This window comes from Peromyscus californicus, unplaced genomic scaffold, assembly GCF_007827085.1.
Source record: "Peromyscus californicus insignis strain IS unplaced genomic scaffold, ASM782708v3 Scaffold_10__1_contigs__length_136768540, whole genome shotgun sequence".
NCBI lineage: Eukaryota > Metazoa > Chordata > Mammalia > Rodentia > Cricetidae > Peromyscus > Peromyscus californicus.
This window is the reverse complement of record NW_026294391.1, coordinates 101,793,255-101,815,477: the sequence shown is the minus strand read 5'-3', so window position 1 is coordinate 101,815,477 and position 22,223 is coordinate 101,793,255. Positions and strand designations below refer to the sequence as shown.

Genomic DNA, 22,223 nt, shown 5'->3' with positions numbered 1-22,223 from the left:
TAGTTAAGTTTTCTAGGTATACATAGGTATATTTCAATTAGGTATGTAATCTTCAAACATTTCAAAGACCTACGGAATATGGCATTTAAAATGTTTTAAAAACTTAGACTTGGGCTGGGCGGTGGTGGCACATGCCTTTAATCCCAGTACTCGGGAGGCAGAGCCAGGCTGATCTCTATGAGTTTGAGGCCAGCCTGGTCTATAGAACAAGATCTAGGACAGACACCAAAACTACGTAAAGAAACCCTGTCTTGAAAACAAGCAAACAAAACAAAACAAAAAAAAGCTTGGACTTTTCTAGACAGTGAGACACATCTGCTCCTGGCAGCACCGATTACTTCAGAGAAGATGATGGGCATCAAAGAAACTCCATATGGAATTTGCTTTCTTTAATGCAAAAGTTAGCCATTTGGGGAAGAAACTGCTCTTGCCTCGACTGATTGACAAGAAACTATATAAACTGGACATGCAGGATTCATAGGAAAGTGACCACTGAACTTTGCCAAATCAAGGTTTCACAGAAGAAACTGCCAGACATTCTGTAGGACACAGAAGAAAGTGACTGATGAACTTTGCCAATAAGAGAGAGAATCCTTCAAATTTCCTTCTTCACTAAAATGTCTGTCAGAGACTCTAGATCTGTAGGCTGAAAATGGATGCCCCAACGTTCATTGCAGAAGAACTTTGGGTGACTGTCCAGGCATCCAGCTGTCTCTGTCATTCTAGATTTTTGGAAGTTGCTTTCAATGCACTTCCTGTTTACTTAGGTAATATTATTTCCTTCTGGTGTCTTTGATGTAGTTGAAGACTAGACATTTGTAATTATAGTTTTCCTTAGTCATAATAAAAAATAAATTAGATATGAAACTTTAGACTCATAAATATAGGATAGATGGTAGAATGCTTTAATTTTTCCAAATACAAATAGACTAGATATTATAACTGTAATTCTTGCTTGATAACTATTTGTTATATGTGATTTTACTATGTTAAAGTTAAAACCTTCCTTTTTGATTAGACATAAAAGGGAAAGTGCTGTGGGATGTCTTTCTGTACATTGTGAATATATTTTGTTCTCATTGGCTAGTAAATAAGCTACTTTGACCTATAGAGGCAGGCAGGAAAGCCAAGCAGAGATATGGATAGAAGAAGGGCAGAGTCAGGAGGGACTCCAGCCTGCCTCCCAAGGAGCAACAAGATGCCAGCAGACTTGTAGTGCCACGGCCACGTGGCAATACATAGATTAGTAGAAATGGGTTAATTTAAAATGAAAGATCTTGCTAGCAAGAAACCTGAGCCATAGGCCATACGGTTTGTAATTAATATCAAGCCTTTGTGTTTTATAAGCGGCTTCAGGACCACAGGTGGTAGAGATTCGTCTGGACTGCTGGGCAAGGCAGGACTGGAGAAACTTCTGACTACAATGGTCCCTTTCAGAGGGGCATACTTCTTGCTACTGGAGTTGTAGCCGCCCCCAGGATCTAGGACATTGTAATTATTACAAATGGCTGTTAAATTGTTAACTTAAAAAAATTAAAATGAATAACAACTTGTTGACTGTGATTTGTAAAGGAGGAAAAGAGCCCTTCCTAGGGAGGTTATCCCAAGAAGGACCAATGAAGAAAAAAAAGAGGGAGTCTAGAAAAAGGAGTACTCTGAGATCCTTTAAAACTTTCAACCCAGAGGCACCCTAGAGGACTCTCAGTTCTGGGGTCCTCCCATCCTCAAGGGAGCTGTTTTTCTGCTCCTCTCCTAACGTTTGCAGTTTTCATTCTCTTTCCTCTCTGTGTGGCAGTAGCTCTGTTCCTCATGTCTGTGGCCCTCCTGCCTGCCTGTCATGTTCACTTCCCTGGCAGATGCTGTCCACCACCCAGCTCAGTCTGCAGCTTTCCCCCGCTCCTTCCTCCACATCATGGACCCTATTTTCTTCCGGTTTCCTACTTTCTAAACTGTGAAAACAGCAGTGATCACACAAGCTGGGGAGGGAATAAATGAGAAGGGTATACAGTTCTTTGCTATATGGAGATCAGCAGGGGTATTAGAGAGAAACAGATCCGGGAGAAGAATGTCACATTGGTGCTGATGCTCCAGGCTTCCTGGACTAGAAAGGTGGTGGCATCAAAAGCGGTGGCCAAGAAGAGAAGCATCACAAAGAAAAACCTGTCACTGAGGGCAGAGGGCACATACTGTCTGCAGACCACACAGGTGCAAGTTCACCTATTTGAAGCTGCAAAAGCTAGAGAGCTTTCCCCAAAGGTATCACTACCCTGGCTTTCAGGCACAGTGAATAACTTTACTTGAAAAAGGTGGCTGTTGGCTATTCCATAGCTTCCTCTCTTCCCCTCTTGAATAAAAGCCACCTGCAGACCTCAGGATACTTGGGTTCTCCTCCTGCAGTTGGGTTCTAAGGGCAAGGGTGGGGGCAGGGGCGGGGGGGGGGGGGAGCAGGTTGGCTAGGCCAATTTGAAACAAAGCCAATTATTCTCTACGTTTATTTTTTCTAATTATTTCTGAAATTTTCATGCATGAGTACCATATTTTCATTATCTGCACCCAGACTCTCCTCTTTCAAATTCCCAAGTTCCCTACCACTCCTCAACATCATGACCTCTTCATCTATTATTGGCACACACACACACACACACACACACACACACACACACACACACACTTGCATGCACACAATACACACACGTACACATGCACACACACACACACACACACACACACACACACACATATATATATATATATATAGCCTGCTGAGTTAAATATTTAATGTTTCTTGGAGCACACGCACACACACATACAAAAATACAACCTGCTGAGTCCATTTAGAGTTGCTCTTATGTACATGTGTTTAGGGATGACCACTTGGGATTGGACAACCTCTCAAGGAACTCTTCCCTGGAAGAGATGAGTTCCTTCTCCTGGCCCCAAGCCCTTTTTGAATTCCCTTGTTTCTGAGATTACTCTGGGTTATATACTCACATCGAAAGATCTGGAGCTAGGATCCACAAATAAGAGAGAATGTACAAAGCTAATTCTACTTCTGGCCATATCTGTGTCAGGTTGGAGAACTTTGAGCAATGTGTATTATTATTATCAATAAATTCATGTTAGAGCAATGGTAAGAAGCCTGTTTGGCAAGTACAGGCTAAGATTCTATTTTTAAAGTTTTGCTAAATCTTTTCTTCATGTATTGTTCAATGATTTTTACATTTTACTACCTTGGAGTATTATGTGCATTGAGAAGGCAATTGGGGGGTGAATATAATCACAATACATTGTATGTATGTATGTATGTATGTATGTATGTATGTATGTATGTATGAAGCTGTCAAAAATAAGAAAAACAAGGGAAATTCCTAAGAGAAAACTCCCTGTAGTAAGCCTCAAGGTGGCTATTACAGAATTATGTGGCTGAGTTGGTAGGGGACAATTTTTGCCATGCCAAACATTTGAAAACAAACATGTAACATGCTGTGCATATTTTATTTGATCAACAAAGCCAGGTCCTGAACATTTTCAGCATTTGCCCTCAGGAATAGCCTTGTAAGATGGACACATGTGACTGAAGCTGGTGTGCAGGTCAGCATACCCTGAGACAGCAGTCTAGAAGGGCAGCCATTCTAGAACTTACCTGTGGTCTTTTGTCCCAGCTTGATGAAACTGGTCTGTTCCACTCCCAATGCTTTGCAAAATAAGATTAATGCTTTTCAGGCTTTATGGGTACACAATGGAACAAGAAAGCCACAGCGTATGGAAATGAGCCATTTCCAAAAAGGAATATGATTTCCTCAAGGAACAAAGAATACCACAGAACAGCTTTAATTTTTTTGTATACATGTTTATATGCCTTAGTATACACATATATGAAACTTATAAAATGTTCAATTGCTAAAACCAGCATCCTTTAAGTAGTGATTCTATATGTAGTCACAACATAGAAATTATTCATATTGATAGAATCTCCATGATGCTAATTTATCTTCAGTAGTAAAATTCAAGCTTAAATTTTGCAATTGCAAGAGAAATTTACAAAATCTGAGGCACTGGAGTATGGTAATTTTTCATAGACTGAGACTGGCACTCACATAACTACTGTAGGTTTATTTAAACTGAGACATGGGAGTGGGGAAAGTATGGAGTCTAAACACCTGGTCCTCCTATTATTTTAAGTGTCTAATAAGTCAATGGAAAGAATGCAGTCAGTGCTCCATTTTAATTGTCTTGAATACTTTAAAATCAGACAACAGGCAAATTATTGAGTCTACTGGAGAGGCCAATGTGCGACTGGTTCTCAGTGCAGGTTTGCTGAAGGTCGGGCTGTGGTGGCACCCGTCCTAAGGAGATTCTTTGGAGTTAGTTTTTTTTTTTTCAGTACTAGGGATGGAACTCGGGGCCTCACATATTTGGTTCAAATAATGTACTCATGTGCGATATCCTCAACCCCTCACAGTATTCAAAGTATGAGAAATAAGGTTCTTCTGTGCAATATAAAATCTCACTAGCATATAAAGCTTCACATTGTGTTTTATAATTATGAAACTGTTTAATATACTAAATGAACCTCCTTCTCCTTCTCACTGTAGGATTGCTTTCCAACTAGGAAAATCAATCACCATAGAATAAGTGGAAATCAAGCTTACAGATGTACCAGCTGGTACCCAGACCACCTCTTCCTGAAGATTTTGGAGCAGAAGTAGCAGATTGCCATCATTGTTCCAGATTCAAATTGGACAGTATTTTTCTGGTGTCATCAACAGGTTAACCTGTCAGTCTGTCTGGCTATGGCAACCTTAACTTCTCAGCATTTATTTCCGCAATAGCAAGGTGAATTCTCAACACATTCATTCCATTCACTTTCTTAACTTCCTGAAATATTGGTGTATAGTTTTCAGTAAGTTCGGGAAATGCCATCTCAACAGAACAGCAAGTGGACTTCCTATGAGGTGATATCCCAAGTCCCCACATCCTTTGCACATCACAGAAGTTTTCACAAGTACCTTGGTGGGTCACACTGACACATACATTCTTTTCTGTGCCCCAGTTGCGCTAGTCTCAATCCTTCTGTGCCCATGTTGAACCACGGAAGGTACAAGGATGGGGATGGAGAGACTCTAGTGAGATCAGTGCATTTCTACACAGAACTGGGTTCCACCTATATTCAACAGTTCATTTCAACCATAGACTATAAGAGAAGCTTCCTAAGAGGCCACTCCCAGCATTTACAGGAAGAAGTGTGAGCATCTGTCTAAGCTGCTTCCAGTTCTACTCACTGCCCCCCTATAGAGCACACAGAGACAAGGAGCCACTCTACCAGAGGTCCTGCTGCTTCGTAGAAAGCACTAGAATACAACACATCCAGGTCAGAGGGGGCTTCATTCTCTTTTCTCCCCTAGTCCACCTTCTCCAGCTCAGAATGACTTGACACTCCTTAAGGTGTATTTTAAAAGATTCATAGTTCTAGTTATTTCACAAATAGGTTTATCTTTAATGGATTGTTCCCTCTGTCACCCTCCTTAAAAATCTCTGATACAATTTAGGCAGTACTTAAATTCCAGTGGACATTCTGTATAGCATATGAGTACCCTACTCTGGGGCTCTAGATGGCATCCATGTACCTTCCCATGGTCCTGCAGGATCACAAAGAATGCAGAGGGACACTGACTAGAAGCTGGATGCCCTTACACATAAAGTCCACAAGCCCAAAACTATGTTATTATTGACATAAAGTTCCTAGCAGTCACCCTATTGGGCCAGTACTCCCTTTTTAGCCTCCTGAACCTACTGCTGTACTCTGTCCCATCCTAGAAACACAGGCTGCTCCCCACACAAAGGCAAGAAGTACATCTGCTCTCAAAGAATCAGAGCAGGGAGCGTGGACTGGTGCTTGTTCTCAGGTCCTGGATCTCAAGCCTACCAATGAGGGAGTCTTGCCACTCTGGCAAATTTGCTTTTATCAAAAGAAATATTGGGCGCCAGGCGGCAGTGGTGCACGCCTTTAATCCCTACACTTGGGAGGCAGAGGCAGAGGCAGGTGGATTTCTATGAGTTTGAGACCAGCCTGGTCTACAAAAGTGAGTTCCAGGACAGCCAGGACTGTTACACAGAGAAACCCTGTCTAAAAAAACACCAAAAAAAAAAAAGTATTTGGAAAGGCAATGCAGGAGGGGAATGAACTAGAGCAGAGTATAATGACTATAATGACTCATAAGGATGAAATTTTCTTATTGAAACCTCTCATTTGAACCATAACTTTAAAAATTAAGAAAAATTAAAACTCATGTCTTATATAACAGAAATGGCATGCAAAATGCATAAGCCAATAAACAACATTAAAATACCTAAGATATAGTAAACTCAGTTTTGTAACATACATGTAAAACATTATTACCTCATTTAATTGTCAAATGAATTTTATGAGGGATATTACAATAAATAAAATTTGTGCACAGAAAGAGTTCCAGTTGTTCATTAAGGATAATAGGGCTAGACCCTAGGTCTGTTGGCTTTGAACCAAAACAGTTAAAATTTGTCTTTTATGCTGGGCAGTGGTGATGCACATCTTTAATCCCAGCACTCGGGAGGCAGAGGCAGGCAGATCTCTGTGAGTTCGAGGCCAGCCTGGTCTACAGAGTGAGTTCCAGGACAGCCAATGCTGCACAGAGAAACCCTTCTCAAAAATGTCTTTTATGAGAAAATTATAAATCCCAGTGCCATTAAAGCAGTATCAAGTTTTCTTCATCTATTATTGGCACACACACACACACACACACACACACACACACACACACACTTGCATGCACACAATACACACACGGACACATGCACACATATGTATATATAAATATAGCCTGCTGAGTTAAATATTTAATGTTTTTTTAAGAGCACACGCACACACACATACAAAAATACAACCTGCTGAGTCCATTTAGAGTTGCTCTTATGTACATGTGTTTAGGGATGACCACTTGGGATTGGACAACCTCTCAAGGAACTCTTCCATGGAAGAGATGAGTTCCTTCTCCTGGCCCCAAGCCCTTTTTGAATTCCCTTGTTTCTGAGATTACTCTGGGTTATATACTCACATCGAAAGATCTGGAGCTAGGATCCACAAATAAGAGAGAATGTACAAAGGTCATTAAATCAAAAGGATAAACACTTAAAGTCTCCTGACATGTGCCATTTAATTCTTTCTAGAAAGACAGTTATTTTAAATTCCTTGTAAAATTTTGGAATAGCTCACTAAGAAAATTCTCAATTACTTTGTGAATAATTTTCTAGACCTTAGCATTTTGAGTAATATGCAATTATTAAACTTTAAACTCATTAAAATAATGGAAATTTGTATAATTTTGGGCAATTGAACAAGTTATTAAACTTTAAACTCATTAAAATAATGGAAATTTGTATAATTTTGGGCAATTGAACAAGATTTATGATCACTACCTCAGAAACACAATTAAACAAAATTAGTTACAGAACTATCAAGAATATAGCAACTAGGCAAAGGATCAAGGCTCTATAACACGATTCAATCCATATGGGAAAAGGTAAGAACATTATTCTCTATGCTCCTATTCAAGAAAATGATGAAGTATTTTGTTCACATAGAAATTCTAGGATGTCAAAAAAAGAAAGAAATTCAACAGTAAAATGCAGCACATTCACACAATACACTTGGATGGGGAGAAGCAAAGGTGTTAACCGGTTTAATTATAAAGAGACTTTTACATGGCACAGTACCTGGTTAGAACTGGCTTTTTCCAGTCTGTCAATCATAATTTCAAATTACAAAGGCTTACTTTCCATGTTTCTGTTAAGTCTATTTAATAATGTCTCATCTTCTGAATCCATATCATAATCTGGTTGCTCACTGTCTAGGTTAAAAGGCTGAATGTGAATGAACTGTATGGGCTGTTTAAACTCCCCTTTTTACAAGCAATGGTAACAGTTGACATTGCTCTCTTTCTAGGGGAACTGGAAGGACCATGCTCTCTCTTTTTTTTTCTCTAAATACTTGCTGCGCTGAAATAGCTCGCTGTAAGTGATGTTCCAATTCCTCCTCCTCCATCCCGATCTGGGGCACAGCCCAGTGACGCAGTCTTTGAGATCAGGCATGTCCTTGCCATGGTAGAAAAGCAGCGGTTTGGCAGCGTTCAGCGCCCACGCTCTGAAGGAGAGTTTACTCATGGTCTCCCTGCCTTACAGGAACAGTCCAGGTCGAGGCGGGGCAGGAGGGCAGGAGGGCGGGAGCCCTCCCGCCACCTCCTTCCTCAGTGCAGCGCGGCCAGCCCTCTCCTCTTCCTTCTCCTCCTCCGCGGCTCCTCCTCCTCTGTGGCGCCTCCTCCTCCGCCATCGACGCTGCCGCCTCCTCCACAGCTGCTGTGGCCACCAGCTCTTCTTCCTCCTCCTCCTCCTCCTCTGCAGCTCCTCTTCCTCCTCCTTCGCCAGCTCCTCCTCCTCCTCTTCCGGTGGATCCTCCCTGGCTCCTCCTCTTCTGCCGGCTCCTCCCCTTCCGCCAGCTCCTCCTCTTCCGCCGGCTCCTCCCCAGCTCCTCTTCTGCCGGCTCCTCCCCGGCTCCGCCCCTTCCGCTGGCTCCTCCCCTTCCGATGGCTCCTCCCCTTCTGCCGGCTCCTCCTCTTCTGCTGGCTCCTCCCCGGCTCCACCTCTTCTGCCGGCTCCTCCCCAGCTCCTCCTCTTCTGCCGGCTCCTCCCCAGCTCCTCCTCTTCCGCGGGCTCCTCTTCTTCTGCCGGCTCCTCCCCAGCTCCTCCCCTTCCGCCGGCTCCTCCTCTTCTGCCGGCTCCTCCCCTTCCACCGGCTCCTCCCCGGCTCCTCCTCTTCTGCCGGCTCCTCCCCTTCCGCTGGCTCCTCCCCTTCTGCCGTCTCTTCCTCTTCCGGCTCCTCCTCTTCCGCCGGCTCCTCCCTAGCTCCTTCTCTTCCGCCGGCTCCTCCTCGGCTCCTCCTCTTCCGCCGGCTCCTCCCCGGCTCCTCCTCTTCCGCCGGCTCCTCCCCGGCTCCTCCTCTTCCGCCGACTCCTCCCCAGCTCCTCCTCTTTCTCCGGCTCCTCCCCTTCCGCCGGCTCCTCCCCGGCTCCTCCCCTTCCGCCAGCTCCTCCCCTTCCGCCGGCTCCTCCCCTTCCGCCGGCTCCTCCCCTTCCGCCGGCTCATCCTCTTCTGCCGGCTGGTCCCCAGCTCCTCCTCTTCTGCCGTTCCTCCTCTTCTGCCGGCTCCTCTTCCTCTGGCTCATCCTCCGGCTCCTCCTCCTTATTGCCCCCCCCCTCACCCCCCCCCACACCCCCTATCCCCACCCCCTTGTCTGCCTGATCCGTTCCCTGCGTGATGGCCAACATGGCCAACATGGCCGACATTACCACAGCAGGAGGTGAGCGATACTGGGAGCCCTTTTTCTTCTTGTCTATAATACTTTATAAAGAATTACGTTTTAATATTTGTTGTTCATGAATACCTGCTCTCGGTTTGTGCCACATACTCACCTGTGGTAGCATGAAATTCTCTTTAATTTGTTCAGAAACTGGTAATGAATTTATTGATCCAATCCAAAGGTGTTTATCTGTAGCTATAAAAAGTTATCATCTATGAGACTGGAGAGATGGCGGCACTGGCTGCTCTTCCAGAGAACCCAAGTTCAATTCCTAGCACCCTCATGGTGACTAGCAACTGTTTTTAACCCCATTCCTGGGTATCCAGAACCCTCTTTTGGCCTCTGTGGGCACCAGGTGTGTATGTGCTGCACAGACAGACATACAGGCAAATCACCCATACACATAAAATAATTTAAAGTGGCCACATGTGATGATGGCTCATGCCCTTAATCCCAACACTTGGAGGCTGGCCTGGTCTATGTAGCAAGTTCCAGGACAGCCAGGGCTACAGAGAAAAAAAAATAATATTTGAAGAGAGAAAACTATCACTCTTATCAAGAGTAGATTGAGAAAAAGACAAAGACAGAAGGGAACATTGGGATGGTGTCATTAACTGTACTTTGATAGACTCAGGGCACTATCCTCTCTGGTGGGCGCCCCAGAAACCCGGACTCCAGACCAGTTGATGCAATCACATGAGGCTTTATTTAAATCATTTGCGCAAAAGGACCCCCCTACACAATTCAGTGAGAGGAGCCCCGAACAATAATTGCAGGCATCTTTTAAAGGCGAAAACCATAATATTAGCATAGCATTCGGGGCAATACATAATTGGCTAGTTTAAAATTCAGTACTGGGGAGGGGTGTATAGCTATGGGGATTTTCCATGGGGGCTGTTTTTCTTCCTAGAATAGCCACAGGATATTCTGCTAGACCCAAATAATATCACAAGATCATTCTGCTGATGCCATAAGAAACATCACAAGAATATTTCTGCTGAGGCTAACAGTTTGGGGGGTCTGGGACTGGTGCTTGTTCCTCTTTTCTAATGTTCTGCTGAGGCTGTGCGGTTGGGGGTCTGAGACTGAGGCTCGTTCCTCTTTTCTAATGTTTAACTCTTTCAACTTGTTATGGAGTTTGTGACCTCTGGAAAAAGACCACAGACTCAATTCAATTATAATTAAAAGATTTCTTGATCAGCTGCTACCAGGACCAACAATATCTGAGCCAAATTTGAGATTGCCATGAAGGAGGGGTATGGGAAAGGATTTTTAAAGGGAAAAACTGCATGAACACCTTCAATATCTACACAAGCAAGCAAAAACTTCTGTTCTGCCAAGTTAAGTGGTTAAGGCAACTCCAAACAATCTTTGGGTATCTTCATAAACAAGTTATAGGAGCAAAACAAGCAGTTAGTAATGTCATAACAAGAAGCTGGTCATGGCTGTCCATTTTGGGGTGAGGGGTCACTGAGTCAGGGTTACTGGGAACTTGTAGTGGTATTGTGTTCCCCGAAATATTGTGCACGCTAATAAACTTATCTGGGGTCAGAGACAGAACAGCCACAATATTAAACATAGAGGTTAGGCAGTGGTAGCACACGCCTTTAATCCTAGCATTCCAGAGGCAGAAATCCCTCTGGATCTCTGTGAGTTCAAGGCCACATTGGAAACAGCCAGGCTGGTGACTCACGCCTTTAATCCCAGGGAGTGATGGCAGAAAGCAGAAAGATATATAAGGCGTGAGGACTACAAACTAGAAGCTTTTGACTGGTTAAGCATTCAGGCTTTTGAGCAGCAGTTCAGCTGAGAGCCATTGGGATGAAGACACAGAAGCTTCCAGTCTGAGGAAACAAGATCAGCTGAGGAACTGGCAAGCTGAGGTAGCTGTGGCTTATTCTGCTTCTCTGATCTTCTAGTATTCACCCCAATAACTGACCTCAGGTTTGATTTTATTAATAAGAACCTTTTAAGATTCCTGCTACATGTATCTTCCAAGGACTGGAGTCAGCAACCAACGGCTGGTGGGTACCAGGATACCTAGTGTAAAGTGAAGCTTCTTTAGCCTTCACATACTCAGCAGCACCCTTGATGAATGCAGCCATGAAAGGTGCCCTAGATGCTGGAATGGTGTTTCTATAACAGCAGGTACCTGTGGCTGAGCCTCAAGGCCACCAGCTGGGATCACAGGCAGGCCTGGCTCAGGGTGGGGGACAAGAACTACACATTCTCAGGTGTATAATGACAGTTGGGGAACCAAGAAACTTAAGATTGCTGAGCTGCCTGTTCCTCCCTAGATTTACCTAGTGTGCTTTCAGTGGATTTCTGAAATCAGGGCAACCCAGAGGCCACAAAGAAGTGAAAAATCAATGTTCTTATCTACTTTCAAACCTCTGAACATGAATATCTTGGAAAAGCTTTCCACAGGCCTCTCCTGCTCTGTTTAATAGACATCATAAGAGCTGTGTTATGAAACCAGCATTGGGAACATGAGCCTACCATCAGCCCATACCACATTTAGCTCCCTTGTACTACTGTTAGGTGCATGACTCTGTGTTAGAGTCTTCCAACAAGTACGTTGTTGCCCTGGATTTTCAAACTAGGTACTCACTAAGGGGAAGGACTCCAAATAGTGAGAAGAGAGGCATTGGCACCAAACAGGAAGAAGGGCCCTTTGTCTCACAAATCATAAGTTTGGGAATATGCAATAGGACAATACAAGGGCGACTTCATTAAGTAGGATACTGAGAGAAACTGGCAGTTTCATAGCTCTTGCTTATGGCCTTTCATAGTTCACAGGTATTTGAAAAATAGTTGTTTTTCATGGCTCCTCACATCAAGGATCGGGACCTGCAATACCCTGGAAGAAAGCATTAAAAATATTAAAATTACCAGCGGTGGTGGCGCATGCCTTTAATCCCAGCACTTGGGAGGCAGAACCAGGCAGATCTCTGTGACTTCAAGGCCAGCCTGGTGTACAGAGCGAGATCCAGGACAGGCACCAAAACTACACAGAGAAACCCTGTCTCGAAAAAAAACAAACACAAAACACAAAAATATTAAAATTGGAGGAGGGAGATAAAGTGCAGGTATACTGTTGAGCCTGAAACAGAGTCAGTGCTCTCTGAGCACTGGATGTGGTGTTATATATACTGAGGCAGTGTAGGGGGCATTGTTATACTCATTATTACTGTGTTATTGGGGATGGAACTCGGGATCTCTCACATTTATGACAAACCACTGAACCTCTGAGCTAGACTACCAACTCTTTAAAGTATTTGTGCGATTAAAAAGTGTCATTTAAAATCTCACTGCCACATAAAGTTACAGGATGCGTGTTTCTATGGTGAGATGAACTGTTTCATATACTGAAGGAATCCTGCTCTCCCTTTGACTGTAGAGTTTTAGGCTAGAAGAATGCAGAGGGTACCAGCAGATGTCCAGACCATCTTGTCCTCAAGATCTTGGAGAAACCTTAGAATGCCAGTCTTATCCAGGAGCCAGTTAGGGATGAGGCTGGGTTCTCCTAGTGCCAACAACACCGAGATCACTCATGCAGAGTCTGACAGCCTTATTTCTGCAGTACTACAGTGTCAATAAAGATGTGAATTCTGAGTGTATGTTCGTGTAAAATATTGTTATACTATTGTTGATTTTGACTGGTGGGACTTCCCATTAATGGAACTGTATAGTTTGTTTATTCTGTTGGGTCTGGATTTTGTCTTGGCACAAAGTTTTCAAGATTCAACAATACTGTATTATTAGAATATCATTCTGTTTTTAATGAGTGATGCTGGACACTGAATCTATGGTTTTATTCCGTTTTGAGTATGAATAATGTCTCATTCTGCATACAGAGCATATTTTTCATTCATTCATCATCATGGGACATGTCAGTTGTTCTAATCTCAGCTATTGTGAGTAATGCTAATATGACTCTGTGTAGATCCATGTGTTTGAATCCTTTCTTTCAGTTCTTCTGAGTATATACCCAGAAATGGAGTGGATCAAGAGGGTTATAATTTCATGTTGATGTTTTTGAGGAACTATGTACCATTTTCCAGAGCAGCTCTACCATTTCACATTTATTGGTAATAATTTACAAGGTGACTATCCTCACACGTGGAAGTTATTTTCTACTTTGTGTAGATGAAATTCTAAACCATCTTAGTAAATATGAAACACAGAGCCAAATACAGAGTTAAAGCCTAAGAGATCAGAGAAAGAGCCATGATTCCCTTTAGCTTACCACTCACTGCTGTTGCTTCCCCTGAGAGAGAAAGACCTTCTTCCTGTGTGACCTGTCTTTTTATTGCCTTTATGTTCTGCCTTCTCATTGGCTCTAAACCCAACCACATGACTTCCTCATCACTGCCTGTCTATACAGACTTCCAGGTCTCTATGGTTGGTACTGGGATTAAAAGTTCAGGTCACCTTGCTTGGCTGTGTCCTTGACCATACAGAGACTCTGCCTGACATGTGATTGGATTAAGGGCATGTGCTACCACTGCCAGACTTCTGCTTAATGGCTATGATCTCTGATCTACAGGCAACTTTATTTATTAACATAAAAATAAAATCACATTTCAGCATAAATAAAATATCATCATAACTTTGGGAATAATAGACATCTCATTTGTGTGGAGTGCTACCCCATTGTGGGTTTGACTAAGACTAACATTTCACAATTATAGATTTTGGCCTTCTGGCTCCAAATATTTATTCTTCTATTTAATGGTTATTGCTCATATTACATCAGGGCTTCTCACTAATTACAGAAAAGATCCTCAAATAGGAAGTGATCATTGATGAGAGTGAGTTTTCCAGCTTTGGTTACTCTAGATATCTGATGAACTAGTTATCTGATGAATTAGTTATCAAAGCTGTATAATTTCCATGAGAAACCAGAATATTTGATTGAGAAACTGTGATTTCCATGTTCTCACTGAAACTACTTATCTGTACTTAGAGGGTGAACCAATAACCAGTAGCTTTTTATAGTCGTTTTTTTCAGTTTTTCTTTATACTTGAGAATTTCATACATGAATACAATGAAACATATTTAATTCCATTTCCCTCCATCAAGCTCTCCATATTCCCCACAACATATCCCATTGTCAACTTCATGTTTTTATAAACTAAGTTTTAAATTGAAATAGAATTATATCCCTTCCCCCCGTTCCTCCTTCCAGCCCCTCTCAGGTACCCTCCCTCAGAACCCTCCTACGTCCCCCCCACTCTCAAATTGATAGCCCACTGTTGTGGGATGTTCTGTATGGCAAATGTGTTGCTGATTAGTCATTAAATAAAACACTGATTGGCCATTGGCTAGGCAGGAAGTGTAGGCGGGACAAGGAGGAGAATAAAGCTGGGAAGTGGAAGGCTGAGTCAGAGAGACACTGCCAGCCGCCACGATGAGAAACAGCATGTGAAGATGCCGGTAAGCCACGAGCCATGTGGCAAGGTATAGATTTATGGAAATGGATTAATTTAAGCTGTAAGAACAGTTAGCAAGAAGCCTGCCCCAGCCATACAGTTTGAAACCAATATAAGTCTCTGTGTTTACTTGGTCGGGTTTGAGAGGCTGTGGGACTGGCAGGTGAGAGAGATTTGTTCTGACTGTGGGCCAGGCAGGAAAACTTAAGCTACAGCCCACTTTTTCTTTTATTATTATTATTGTTTGGTACATATGTGTACAACCTGATGAGTCCATTTTTGTTGTTTGTGTGGATATGGTTTCAGGCCTGACCACTCTGCATTAGATAACTAATCAAGGGGCATATCTCTGGAAGAGGCTAATTTTCCTTCTCCTAGCAGTTACTACTGCCTGTAGTTCTTTGTCTAGGGACAGGACCCTGAAAACTGTTTCCCTCTCCACATTAATGTGTTCATTGGTAGTGCTATTTGTTCTGGTCTTGTTTATGCAGCCATTTCTAGGAGAGACTGTTTCGTGGCAGACTTCCTAGTATTCCAGCTCTTACAATCTTTCCATCTCCTCATCTATGATGTTCCCTGAGCCATAGATGAGGGATCTGTGATGCAGATGTATCTGTTGGGGTTTGGATCCACATGATCCATTGATCTCTGCATTATGTCCAGTTGTGGCATTCTATGGTGGTCTCCATTTGCTGTAAAGAGAAGCTTCTTTGATGAGGGATGATAGCTACACTTACCCAAAGGTATAAGAATAAGATTTAGAATGCGTAAGTAATTATGCTGGTCTAGCAAAGTGGTGATACTGGATTCTTTTCTAAGGCCCTTGGTCTCACTGGCCTGAACAAGCTGGCTAGGTTTCCAGTATCAGGCATAATTTTTCTCCTGTTGAGTAGGCCTTAGGTCAAATTAGACAGCTGGTGGTTGGCACCAACATGTGAGTGCCATTTATTGTACCTTTATGCATATCTTGCTATGCTGGTCATTGCTGTGGTTCATAGGTGTTGAAGATGAGTAGGACTGTTTAATTGCTTCTCTCCCTTGGCAGTTTGCATAGTGTTTTCTGGAACCATGGAAGCTAGACTACAGGAAAGAGACTTTCAGGTCAGATCCACTTGAGCCATCTGATCCTAAGTGTGCAGTGTCTTCAGCAATTGAGTCTCACACAACCAAGGGCTACATTGATAGTCTATATTATTTCAGGAGTCACCTGTATTACCCTGTCCAACCATTTGAAAAGGTGTTTCTCATACCTGGTACTGGGGGTTTTGTTAGTCTATGGTTTCTGTGGGGAGCATTGCCAACCAAAGTGGCTTAGCTTTTTTTTTTAAAAAAAATAACCCACTATTCCAGTTAGTGCTGCTCATATGTACATGAATGTAGAGCCATTTACTGAAGCATGGGAATCCTATTAGTGGCCAACCCTCAAAGAATAATGAAGTTCCCTCCACCAGCAGCCATCAACTGCCAATAGCTCCTTGATAAGGGGTGAGACCTGGAGAATTCCTCCCTGATCTATGTCTGAATTTTGGCTGCCTTGATCTGTAGGTAACCCCAGCTGCTGTGTGTTAATGAGTTTGATAGCCATGTTATGTCCAGAAGACAATTTCACAGCACTGCTCTCCATCGTCCAGCTCTTACATTCAACTTCTACTTCCGTAGTATTCCTTAAGCCTTGGTGTGTGGTAGGAGGAACTGTAGAGGTTTCAATTAGAGCTAAGCACTGAGTCTTTTATTCTGGACACTTTGGCCCCTTATGTATCTCCCCATTGACTGCTGCCCACTGTAAAAAGAAGCTCCTCTGATCAAGGTTGAGAACAGCCTGGGTCTGTGGTTATAATAAACATAAATATTTAGTAGGTACTTTGACAGCATGACCATTTAGCCAAATAGCAATAGTGGGTTCTGATATCATCAGAGAGTGTAGAATTTGGCTCATTTTCTCTGCCAATTAAAAAAGTATAAGTCAAGAAAGGAATGTTTCTGGAAATCCTGGGTATCTCAGCAGAGCCACAATATGATACTCAAGAAACCGGAGTCCTCTCTTTGGATTTCTTAGTTTCATTAGTAAAATAATTTAAAAACAGACACAAATGGAAGCTAAAGGAAAAGAACAGACTCAAATAGAAGTTGATGAACAATTTATTGTAGTTAAAAAAACACCTCAGGGCAGGTAAGTTGCAAACCTCACAGCTGCCTGCAAGGGAGGAAGAGGATGAAGAAGAGAAGAACAAAAGCCATGCTGCTTGAGGCTACACTGAGGTCAGCCACCTGGCAACAGGCAGGCACATGGTGGGGAGGAGAGCTTCAGAAAAAGAGTAAGCCCATGACAGCTAGGGAGTTTAGAAGCATCCTTTGGCTCCTTGAAATGAGGGAGTACTCCATATAAACAAGAAAGAATACTGAGAACCCCAAATCCTCACATGTTAACCCTGTAATGGCTGGGATAGAGAGGACTGTGCATCTAAACAGCTGGCCAGGAAAGTTATTTTCTCTCTCTCCAGTTCCATCCTGGAATCTATCAAGAGTTACTGCTGAAACCTGATAAAAAAGGAACCCTTGACTCCTTTATTCCTCATCAAAGGTTCAGGGCATTGCTTTTTTGTCTTTTTTTTTTCCATTTTGGGCATTCTTTTGCTGTTGTTTTGTTTTCTGAGTCACAGTTTCTCTGTGTAACAGCCCTGGCTGTCCTGAAATTCACTCTGTAAACCAGGCTGGACTCGCTGGGCGGTGGTGGTGCACACCTTTAATCCCAGCACAGCCAGGTGGATCTCTGTGAGTTCAAGGCCAGCCTGGTCTACAGAGCGAGATCCAGAACAGGTTCTAAAATTACACAGATAAATCCTTCTCAAAAAACAGAGCATAATCATCTCCTTGGTGTGGGCTAGACCATGTGGACCGTGGGACCTCCAGTGTCTCAGCCTAGGACATCCCAGAGAAATAAACCATCTCCTAACAATTACCTCAGCCATTGTCCAGACTCTGCCATGATCCTATTAAAAACAAAAACCACGAAGTGACAGAGCTCAGTGGCTCTTTTAAATTTTGGGAATGTCACCTACTCTGGGGAGTCTCTCTAACTTTTCCTCAGTTCGCCCCTTCCTGTAATGATTCTTTGTAGAGCTTGCATCCAGAATTGCTTACTCCTCCTGTCTTTCACCTTCACAGCTGTGAGGTTTGGAGCCAGTACCCAGGGTTGATCTTTGATGCCCTCAGGTATCTGGGTCACCCTAGGACCTTGGTCAAGCACAGCTTGGTAGAGAAAGGTCTCCATCACAATGAGCTTGTGAACACCAGTGGAATTCAGCCCTGTTGGGAGCACAGTCTCTCAGGAGGATCTTGCCCTGGCCTACCCACAGAGTTGCCATCATACAGGGCTCTTCAAGGCAGCACAAGCAAGATTGGGGCATTTTGTTTGAAGGACATTTCCATAATTTAATAAAGTGATTTAGCTGGGCTCAAGGGCCTGCTGAGTTTGAAAAGGTCTTTTGGTTACTCCCTATGACTGAATTTGGACAGTCCAGCATTACCCAAAACTAGAGGTGTCAGCTAAGCAGCAAACCAGAGCCACAGGTTCCGCACCCCCACCGCACACACTCACTGCAGTTTTTAAAGTACTCCCTGCTCTTTGCAGCTCTAAAGTGCTTCAGGCTAAGCACCTCAGAGGACAAGCCCACAGCCACTGAGGCTGTGCAGGCCAGAATGTGTGATTGGACACACTGTAATTACGTTGAGTCTCCAGAAGACAAGCCTTCCGGGTTAAGAGTCACAGCTGTACCTCTGGCGTCAGACCGTGAGGACACGGCTTTTAAGTCTTCGGAACTCGGGTCTGATTGAGAGATTCCCGGCAAGGAGACTCGTGAGGGTTACTGCCACAGTTTCAACAGGATGCTGAGTCCAGGAGCTGATGAGCACCATGAACAGCATGGTCAGTAAAATGGTTCTGATTGGACTTGGGCGAAGTCCAGGAAGCAAATTTGGTGGAAAGGCCAGTGGCGCGGCACTTCGATTACCCGGCTCTGCCTGTGACCCCTCTCCAGGCTTTCCAAAGATCCATGGGCCATGATGCTCAGATGTTTAGCTTTATATTTTTCTCTCTTGCAGGTGGGAATGCAGTGGTCCTGAAGGCTGGAGAGGAAGGAGGAAAGAAGGAGCTTTTACAGAGCGAGCTTGCTCAGGGTGAGCTTGCTCAGGGCGAACTTGCTCTGGGCGAAATTGCCCCAAGCAAGCCTGCTCAAGAAGAACTTGCTCAATCCAGTCTTACTCAGGAAGCCACAGGAGTGGTAGAGGAGGGAGAAAACGAAGAAGAAGAAATGGAAGGAGGTCATGCTGGAGATGGTAGTTCTGACCCCATGGACAAGGGGATCCCCGCGGAAGGTGGTCATGGCAGCAGTATTGAACAGCAGCCTCAGCAAGAGGCGGCAATGCCTGAGGGCACCAAGAGTCTCCAGGCTGGGGACAGGAAACCTTTCCAGAGACGCACCAGATTCACCCAGTCTCAGCTGCGGGACCTAGAGCGTCTTTTCAAAGAGAATCGCTACCCCAGCTTTCAAGTAAGGTAAGCAGAATGCCCTGCTAGGTGCCTGGTTTTCAGGCAGTGTATCCAGGCTATCCTTTGGTGCTCCCTGAACCCTGATTTCCTCTAGAAACAAAGCCACCATGTCTGGACCCTCCAGCAGAAATTGGATTCTGGAGTAGGGGGATGTGCCCTGGTCCAAGTGGAAAGAATGTGTTTTGTTGCCTGTTTAAGTGGTACGTGAGTGAGTGGGAAATTTAGACAATGCTTGTTCTAAATGAGTCTCTGTAAGTATGAGTGAGAAGCCTGAGTTGTGACTGGGAAAATGTAGGAGGGATTCCACCTCAGATTAAAATTTGGCTAACACTTTTCATCATGGAGTCTCTCTTAATGAAGCTTACATGTTAAGTACATAGACGACATACCTGTGTTTGGGGGATTACCCTTAATTTTGGTCCCTGAAAGAACCCTGTTACTAAAGTATGTCTCAAAGCAGGTGTGAGGAATAGTGTGTGTGTGTGTGTGTGTGTGTGTGTGTGTGTGTGTGTGTGTGTGTGTATACGTGTGTGTACACACAAGTGTGGACAGAAACATTTAAAAGCAAACAGGACATGTCCTTATACAGTTTACATCCACCACAAAGCCTAAATGTTGGAATCTTTTCACTTCAGGAAGGATCTTGCAAGATGGATGGGTGTGCCGGAAGCAGATGTGCTGGTCAGTATTCTAAACACAATATTTTGGGAGGGCTCCACATCTTGTGATGTTGTATCTAGAGGATAATTATAGCAGAAGAGTGGGACCCTGAAGTTGTATCCCAAGGACTCCAGACCAGTCCACACCCAGGCTAGGCTCAAGATGAGGAAAGACCTCCATTTTCTCAGGCAGGAAATGCCAACATGGACACCTGAAACCTAAGATGCCAAGGTGCTTTGTCTGACCCTCGGTGAACATAGTGTGCTCTCCATGACCTTCTGAAGGCCGTGCAGCCCGCATGCCTCACTTAAGTGAAGAGACCATGTTCTTGCCCACCTTCAACTCTTTCACTCTGCGTGTCTCAGAAAACCTTTTCTCAGACTTCTTGATCTAGTCTGTAAATGTCCCATGCCTGGCTTAGTTCTGAATCAATACTGGGACCAGGAACTTCAAACGACCTATAACCCTTTTACCTGTCTTTTGTTGGTTATGTATGTGAACTCTGCTCACCATTACAATCAGCCCTGACTTTTCCAGACCACATGCCCACAAGGGAAAGGCCTATACACAGTGTGCTTAGAGGCTAGGGAGGAAGCCTAGAACAGGAAGAAGTGCCCTTTGTCTCATAAAATGTGCATTCTGGATACTCACAAAAGGATGTCACCATGGAGCCTTTCACAGACAGCTTTGGGCCTTGAGTAGTTCTCCCAGGTTCCAAGAGAACTCTTTTTGATACTTTTTGACACACAGCAAGGACCAGGAACAACTCACAAGCTAGATCTGCATCCTTTCCTGAAAGAATGCATTAACAATATCAATTGATGGAGGGAAGCGGCAATATTCTGGGTCTGTCCCATAGCTGAAGGACTGGGTGTGGGAGTACATGTCCTCTGGGTCTTCATGGGGGTGTTTTGACTGTTTCAATGAGAATGAAACCTTTTGTTTCCAGCATTCTGAACAATCAGTACACACTTGAGGTAAGACTTCAACTGTTCTAGGGCTTAGGCAAATAAACAATTTCTTGGCAATCAAAAATGTGGTGCTTTGCTAGGGGAGTTGCTCAGGCCTGGAGCACATACCTACCATACAATGAGCCAGTATACAAGGTTACAGCATGTGTTCTTCAGTGGTGGTACAGTTCAGTGTACTAAAGCAACTCTTTCTTCTGCTTGTAGGATTGGTTTAGGACCAGGAGAGTGAATTTCAAGTGAAGCACTACACTATCAATGCTGTTTGATGCACCACCTGGTCCCCAGAACAACGATCCCTGAAGATTTTGGAGCAGCGCATGAGTTCCACCTCTGTCCAGAGCCAGATGTTGTGGAGCCTGGCCCTGCCCCCAATGTCTCGGCCACCCATGCTGGTCATGACATCCTTTTCTTCCCTGCAATTATCTTAGCAATAAAGAGGTGGATTCTCAGTATTTTGGTTCCATTGTTTTTCAGGTTACTAAAATGTGGGTATAAGTATTTGAACCATAGTAGCCTATTCCAGAAATGGCATTTATGGCAGGAGGTGACACTGGCAGGCTATGGTCCCTGTGCCTTGCCAAGTAAGGAAGATTTCCAGGTGCTATGCTGCTTCATGCTGACCCCATATGGTTCTCTGTACCCTCATCATGGGCTTATCAACTCACTCCACCTCTGTGGAACAATTATTTATAATGCCAGGTGGGGCAAGACCCCAGCAGAGGACACTGTGTTTCTAGTCATGGCTGTTCCCACCCACACTCCAGTAAGTCTCAACCTGGATCCAGCTGGATACTTCCCAGACACTTGTCCCAGGTTTGACAGTGAGAGGAAGGGGTATATGATGTGTGATTTGCATCCTCTCTGTGGACATCCAGGGCACTAGGAGCCACACTGGCCAGAGTCCTGATGCTTGAGAGGGAGAGGAGAATCCATCTGTCCAGGCCAGAGGAATGTTTCTGTTTCATTTCATCCATTACAGCTCAGGTAGCATATGGTCTCACCCTAGCCTGCTCAGAGATCTTGACAAATATGTCTTCTGTCTGCATTTTGTTACCTGCCTTGGAGAACCCTCAGTACTCAAGATTTTGGGGACCTTTGCTTCATAGCAGCTCTAATTTGTATACAAGACTGAGCCCCTAGCAATGTTCTGGAGCAGTCAGACTGTGCATAGAGTAGTACTGCTTTTTTGCCTATGTGAAGCTGCAGGTCCAAATGC

The 22,223-nt window shown here is 43.9% G+C and overlaps 2 protein-coding genes across 2 annotated transcripts in view; one reads left to right on the top strand and one right to left on the bottom strand.

Annotated features, from left to right (window-relative positions):
- Positions 1-8,516, bottom strand: part of LOC128110542 (rhox homeobox family member 1-like) — a 126,381-nt gene extending 117,865 nt beyond the window's left edge. The window contains exon 1 of the transcript XR_008218250.1: positions 7,753-8,516. The gene's annotated coding sequence lies outside the window, so the exon portion shown is untranslated. The remainder of the gene's footprint in view (positions 1-7,752) is intronic.
- Positions 8,517-9,296: 780 nt separating this feature from the next.
- Positions 9,297-21,459, top strand: LOC128115804 (rhox homeobox family member 2-like). The gene is made up of 4 exons (XM_052746884.1): positions 9,297-9,391; positions 18,929-19,382; positions 20,012-20,057; positions 21,212-21,459. Exons 1-4 carry the CDS (start codon positions 9,349-9,351, stop codon positions 21,245-21,247), a joined length of 579 nt encoding a protein of 192 aa, XP_052602844.1. The 5' UTR covers positions 9,297-9,348; the 3' UTR covers positions 21,248-21,459.
- Positions 21,460-22,223: the final 764 nt, after the last annotated feature.